This window comes from Penaeus japonicus, unplaced genomic scaffold (assembly GCF_977035675.1).
Source record: "Penaeus japonicus unplaced genomic scaffold, GWHDUDI00000001_assembly GWHDUDI00000009, whole genome shotgun sequence".
Classification (NCBI taxonomy): domain Eukaryota; kingdom Metazoa; phylum Arthropoda; class Malacostraca; order Decapoda; family Penaeidae; genus Penaeus; species Penaeus japonicus.
This window is the reverse complement of record NW_028234411.1, coordinates 7,195,341-7,202,840: the sequence shown is the minus strand read 5'-3', so window position 1 is coordinate 7,202,840 and position 7,500 is coordinate 7,195,341. Positions and strand designations below refer to the sequence as shown.

The 7,500-nt window shown below is 40.8% G+C and overlaps 1 protein-coding gene across 6 annotated transcripts in view; it reads left to right on the top strand.

Annotated features, from left to right (window-relative positions):
• Positions 1-2,917: 2,917 nt before the first annotated feature.
• The window catches only part of how (protein held out wings), a 131,356-nt gene continuing 126,773 nt past the window's right edge, over positions 2,918-7,500 (top strand). For 5 of the 6 annotated variants that reach the window (XM_043018000.2, XM_043017975.2, XM_043017983.2 and 2 more), the window contains exon 1: positions 2,929-3,164. In XM_043018000.2, coding sequence (XP_042873934.1) covers positions 3,044-3,164 — 121 coding nt within the window. In that variant the 5' untranslated portion in view covers positions 2,929-3,043. Of the gene's footprint in view, positions 3,165-7,500 lie in introns of all 6 variants that reach the window. The other variant, XM_043017992.2, reaches the window with a different exon arrangement.

Below are 7,500 nucleotides of genomic sequence, written 5' to 3'. Positions count from 1 at the left end.
ATACCTAAAAAGCTATAATACATGACGCTAATAATAGTTGTACAGGCGTTCGATTATAGTCATTGCAAATTTTACATTTATTTTCTTGCACATTACATGTAATGTTTTTATCTTTTGTGAACCACAGAGGAACTGTTCCTACGAAACCAGACGCAATGCCTTGTGCTACAGCTTTCGGCCTTTCAGAATTGATCAGCTTAGTCAAGGCCTTCTTGTAGGGGGTTCGATTTGTGCGTGAAAACCTAGCAAGGGGGAGTGCAAGATGTACATCCACTCTTTTCTTATCACATGCTGACTTCGCTAAAGGATCAGTATGATCATGTTTAGGGATTCTAACGTGCAATAGTATCCACACAAAATGTATAACATGAGACGATTGTTTGTATATGTATGTATATACATATACACACATGTATATTCTGATGTCATTTTCAGGATTTACAGCTTATTGATTAGGAGTGTTTACGAATCTTTTAGTCAGTGAGTCGTATAATATGACTCAGGAGCCTTGACTCGGTAGGTGACTAAAAGCATTCCTCCCAACTCATACCTGGAGTGTTTTTCCCGAAGAGTTTTGAGACTGGTTGGCTCACGGGAGGTGGTAGGGAGGGAGAGGTAGGGTAGGGGTAGTCGTTGGTTCAGAACCATACCGCCATGAATGTCAAGTGATCTCGACTAACAGTTAGCTGCAAGCTAGTTTACGACTTGATGAAGACTGGGATGTATCTTTGATGACATAACAAGCTATAACATGGCGTTTGCTAACATTCAAGACACGCACGAAAGATCAGCTAAAAGCAAGAACGAAGTACATATGGGGAAATTGTCTCATAACAGAACGATGAAATATGTATGTAACGACCTCTGTAGAATTTTGTAAACATTTTCGTGTCACAGAACAAAGACTCATATCATTCCTGCAACGTAATTTATATCTTAAGCCATACATTTTTACAAAGCACACTCTCGCCTTCGTCCTTGACTTTGTTATATGAACAGTTTCAAGGGATGATGATGATAAATGTGTCAATATAAGTATAATGATGATAAAGATGATATCATAATTATGTAGTTGATAATGATAATTGTAAAAATAATGATAATGACAATGTTTATAATAAACTTGATGGTAATAGTAATGTAGATAATACTACTATTACTGCAGCTAATACTATTGCTAGTAGCTATAAAAATAAGGATGATAATAATAACAAAAGTAATAATAACAATAGCAGTAATTAAAACAATAGTAATAACAATGAATATAATGATAATAATGATAAGTATATTGATAATAAAGATAATGATAATAATGATATTAGGAGTGATAATGATGATAAGGATCACAATAATTATAATGATGATAATGATAATGAGGATGATGGTAATCATAATAATGATAATCATAATAATGCGAAAAGAATGATAATCATAATAATGACAATGATAAAAATCAAAGGGTAATAATAATATGATTATAACTATCATTAAATACATTGATATTATCATTACCATTATTATTATTATCATTATCATTATCATTGTCATTGTCATGGCTTTCATTCTTATTTTTATTATCATTGATATTATTATTTTCATCATCGTTGTTATTATTATCATTATTATAGTCATTGTCATTATTATCATCATCACCATTATTACAAACATTATCATTACTATCATCATTACCATTACTATTATAATTATCGTTATCATCATTATGATCATCACATTAATCGTAATAGCAATGATGCTAAGAAGGATAATGATAATAATAGTAATGATTATAGAATTGATAAAGATAATGATGATTATCATGATGATATTGATAATAGTAATATCAATAATCATAATGATGATGATACGAATAATAGTAATAATAATCATAACCACTATAAAAAATATAATGATAATAATAATGATAATAATAATGATAATAATGATAATAATAATAATGATGATAAAAAGGATAATAATAATAATGTTAATGATAATAGTATAATAATAATAATGTTAATGATGCTTGTATAATAATAATGATAATACTAATAATGATAATAATAATAATAATGGTGATGAGGATGATAATAACAATGATAATCATAATCATAATGATAAAAATATAACAGCAATGGTAACAATAATAACAAGAACAATAGTTACGATAACGATAATAATGTTAGTAATAATGACAATGATGAAAATTCTGACATTGATAATTATGATAACAAAGTTGATGATTTGGCCAAAATGTAAATAATATTTGTAGTAAGATTAACAAGAATGATAATGACCATGGTAATAATGATGATAATGACGGTGATGATATGAACCTTAATAGTGATAATGATAATAATGATGAAAGTGGTGATTATAGTAATGATAATGATAATGATGATAATAACAGCAGCAATAAAAATGATAATGGTAATGATTGTAATAACAACAACAATGATAATGACAATTATAATGACAATAACAATGATAATTATCGGTAAAAGAAATTATGCCAATTAGGATCTTAGTAATTACAATAATGGAAAACCGTTATATGAAAAAATATAAGGATGATAATAACAGTAGTATTACTAATACGAATATTGAAGAAATAATTGTATTGGCGGTAATAATAATATACATTCTGTAACAACAATAACTAAAATGTATGTACAAGTATATCTACACTGGTATATTTGCCCACCCATGTTTCATTATTTGCAACATCATGGCCATTTAATGCTCATCCCTGTCCTGAAATCAGTGTTATTCTCACATGTGTACTCGTTGCGTACTATACAAATACGCCTCGTCATTGTATGGATTTAGGAGAGTCTGCGATGCGGGGCAGTGGAACAGAAAACGGGGAGTGGGAAGCGTCCTCCCCCGCGGGCGAGTGGACGGTTCCGGGCGACTGCGCAGGCGCGGCAGTGGTGAGTGAGGAACTGTCCATGGAGGTACAGTACTGTAGACTCTTGCTCCGTAGTGTCAACTAACCTCTTGTTTACCTCACTCGTCTTCTAGCCTACTCACACCGACTGACACAATGGGTGACTCTAACAATACTCATAGCATTGCGGACTACCTAGCCCAACTCTTAAAGGATAAGAAACAGCTCGCAGCCTTCCCCAGTGTTTTCATACACGTCGAAAGACTTCTCGATGAAGGTAAGATGAACTTTCTAACGTTTTTACTCTTGTAACAGCTTTGCGGTAGGGACTTTGCATGCCTATACTGTAAATAGTGTCACTTAAGACAGTGTATTCTCAGTTTAAGGTGTTGTTATAAGTGGTTGTATCCCGGGTCACGTTGCACAAGTTAGTTGAGGGGGAAGTCAGCTGACGGGCAGCGCGGCCCACTCAAACCTCCAGCCTCGCTCGCTGAAAATAGTGCAGCGTGTGGCATGGTACCCACTTGGAGGCGCCGTTGTTCTCCCAGAACACGGCTGTGCCTCGTGTAAGTGCCTAGATTTATTGAATGAGCTATGGAGGATGCATGCGAGTGAGGCTGGGATGTAGGCGCTGCGGGTACGAGTGGTGGATGTTTTCCTGGTTTCATACCCTAGTCGCCAAGGCCATACCGAGGCTACCCTTGTGCTAAGCGTATGGCGAGGTGTCTAGGAGTGTGAGTGCGGTGGCATGATATTTGGAGGGCAGACGAGGTACAGGTGCAGCAGGGCACAAGAGCGTCGCCTCGCCCTCCAGCATAATTCCATCCACCAACACCCCTAGCACCACTTCATACCACTCGTTTCCCACCCCTTAAAGCCCGCTGGTGCATTTTCGGGGGCGAGCTTGGCATAGAGGAACATAAACTGGGCATTCAGTAGGGGAAGACCGGGTCTGTAATCGGGACTAAACATCTAGAAGCGAACCCGTTCACAATATCGGGGTGGGCCGAGTAACTGTTGGGGGTTGAGTATTTCCTTTGTAGCAGTGGCCGGTCCTCAGCCTCATAGCAGCGGCCAACTACACCGTCTTAACACATCTCTCGATCGCGTGTAGAATCGTTTCTTAGTCAGCCTTGCCTTCGGGGGAGCGTAAACCTTGTTTTCTCTAGCATGTGTGAGAGAATCAGCTGTTGACGCAACAGAGTTAGGGCGAGTTTGGATAGCTTAACCTTCTTGGAATTTGTATCTGTCTCGGTCTCTGAACCTCAGGATCTCGTCTTCCATAACGAGGTCAGTGGGCTAAGAATTCTAACGTTGATAAGCCGATATCACGATGAATTAATTCTGAAATCGTGAATTTGATAGCGATATTGTGTTATTTTTCAAAGTGTATATACTTTGGCGAAGATTTAATCCAGTCATTGTCGAGCTAATGCCGTTGTTTTCGTTTCTTTTTAGCTGCTGTTGTTGATTTCATTTCCTTTTCCCCATGGAAATAATTTATTTCGTTCTGAATTATGTATTCCGATTTTAGGTTAGATATCCGAGTTGGAGCATTAACTTGCTATCAGCATTTGTATCACTTTCTGTTACTCACCAGTATCTAGTTACAAAGCCAACGGCTGGTTAAGCGCTTCATTTGATTATATTGGCGTGAAAAATAAGGTTAATCCCCTATTTAGAAACAAAAAAAATCTTGAGATAAATAGTGCTTTGTGTTTCGAAGCTAAGTTAGGCCTTCAGCCATCCGTGATGGTTACTCAATTAACACTTTGTGGCGATCTGGGAATAGTAATGAAGGGGGTGGTTAGTGACTGATATTATCACCTTGGTGTGAGCGGAAGGGACACATCTGCTCGGAGGTGACACATCCTAAAACGTCACCGAGTTTGCGGTTACGGTGCCATGTGAGGTCATGAGGTTATACGAATTGTGGGGAAATTTTGATATTGTTTAATGATTAAAATAATTTCCTTCGAAAAAATTGTGTCCCGAGTAATGTGTGGTTCTCGAAAGCTCTTGAGTTGTAGTGAAACTATACTTTGTTTATCGGTAGAGTGTTAGTCGACTTTAATTCCGTCACCGTTATTTCCTCGACTTCGATTCCGATTCCAGCAACAGTTTTTAATTAATTTGTCCACACGCTTGGCTTTGCAACCATTAGGCTAAGTCGGTTGTGTCACGGCATTCCCACAAACAATCGCAACTTGGCGGCCCGGCACTTGTGTACGTCATGGCACTTGAGGCGTCAGAGATGAGTGTGTCAGATTCCTTTGTACAAGTGGATGATCTGCCTGCGTTTATAGCCCACTGTGAACACTAAAGAACACTTATCTAGAATTGTTTGTAATCACAAGAGGATGTATTTCAGACTAGGATATTTTTGTAATTTCTCTACCATGCTTAAGTTCTTCTTGTCTCTGAGGCCAGCGGAAAGGAGGCTGAGCTTTGCGGCGTGGATTTAATTAAAGTCCGTCGGTGTGAATCTTGGCATTCCGAAAGTTCCGTCCTGCGATCACGAGGCTCCTGTCATCCTGTCACTTGTCACTCATCCCAGCTCCGTGTTGAGATGCTCAGGGGCGCGGCTGACAAGAAACCCGAGGAACCCACCAGGAACGCGGCGGCGCGGCGTGTTCCGTCCCTCTCCCGCCGCTACAAGCGTTTCGACATCTTCCGTTGTCGTTACAAGTTCCTTCCTTTCCAGCGAGTTCTAACAGCCGCGCCCCCCTTCCTCCCTCCCCCCGTTGTTTGTAAGGCGGAGGAACCGATCATGGGTTTGGGATTTTGTTGTCCGTCGGTCCTCTCAGGCGCTTTAGGGAGGAGCGGTGGCGGCAGTGCTTGATTACAGTGATCGTGTGAAAAATGCAGGGTAGCATTGTAATTTTAAAGTCTTTTTTTTGCGGTAGTTACGTCTTAAGGCTACTTAATCTCGACAGAAAACATGATCTGGACCATGTAAGATGATGAGATAATCAGAGCCCTGCGTTTCTGTAGAGGGTCAGGTCGCGCAAGGAGGTTCAGCAGGAGCAATACAGTGTCATTCCCTCTCCTCGCTTCTTAGAACGAAATTTATCTTGCGTGAGTAGATACATATCTTCGGGTTGCATGGTGTAGGTAACGTCACACCTGATTGCGTAATTCATACGAGTAGATCTCTTAATGTCACCAGCATTGCTTATTACCTGTGACGAACGTAAACAACCGCGGGAAGTGTTCACGCTCTGCGGACATGTCACGATGATGGAGCCGGAGATGGTTGTGAAGTCCAGAGACGGGTGGCGTTTCTTCGGACTTCGTAGTGAGTGATTCGCTCAAACTCGGCAATTCCGGCGAGCTTCTGTTAGATGCCGTTTCGCCGATACTTCTTGTTCAGTTCCATCTGGTCATGTTTTAAGTAACTTTTTTTTTGTTTGTTCAGATGCGTGGGAAAGGTGTGCGGTATGGGAACAGCAGTGTTCACCCTAAACTCAAATGAATTACGTTGCAGCTGTTTGATAAATGTTATAAATGGCATTCTGAGAAACGGCTAATAACCGTGTATAAATAGCACGTTACGTAAAAGGGCGTCGTAAACAGCGTGGGCGTAGGAAGGAGTGATTGTTTTGTATGGGTAATGAGCGTGGGCACGGTCGTGAGGTAGCGTGGGCGCGAGCGGCTTGTGCTCAGCGGATGGCACACCCTTCATGAAAGTCTAATGGTCTTTGGGTAGGCCGCCGGCGATGGGTGGTGCCAGGTCACAGCGGAAGGCATGGAGGGTCCTTTGACTCCTTTCCTTCTAATGGGTATTTGCTCTATGCTTTTGGGTCGATCGGATGTCCCAGAGACACAGGAAGATAAGGAGCCAAAGATAGGGATCGCGGGCGTAGGCGTAGGCGCAGGCTCGCGCGGCTGACGGGTGTGGGACTAATGGGGAGGCGTCGCATTCCTCCTATAATTAGGCTTATTTTCGGAAATACGGAGAGCGGCGCGAAGGAGGAGGAGGAAAGGCACTGGCCTGAAGAGCCTGTGCTTCCTGGCCACGCGGGACACCAAAATAGTCTGAAGGGGGATTCGGGTTATGCCTCGCACATTCACTGGCCGTGTGTGTCAGGGGACGTCATCACGGCACTTCGGATCTTACGAGACTGTGGCCGCTTCTTTGACGCTCTCTTGCATGTCTTTGTCAAAATCAATGGCGCAGAAGGTTTTTTGATTCGTTAACCGAAATCGCCTTTCAATCTGTATGTATATATATTTTTTCTTTCTGAGACCATGTTTTGGAGGTATTTAAAAAGGGAAAATGCGTCGAGTATATTTCAACTACGGGATTCAGCTATTTATAAACACTTGATTTGCACAAAGTGGTTTCGAGTTATGCAAATGAGACGTCGAGAAGTTGCCAGATTGTCGCGGACATTTATTGCATTTACGTGACCCTCACTCTTGTCCTTTGTGTAATAGTGACCCACGACTTGTCTGCTGTGGAAAGTCTCGACGTGTCAAAGACGACTAGGTGAAAGGCGAAGGGGAGTTAAGGTGTTAATGCTTGTTAGCAAGAGGCAGGCATGGCGTCCTCGTACGCTAAGCAAAGTACTATCACTGTGCGGGCGCGAGTAGCACTTTGCACACGGCCA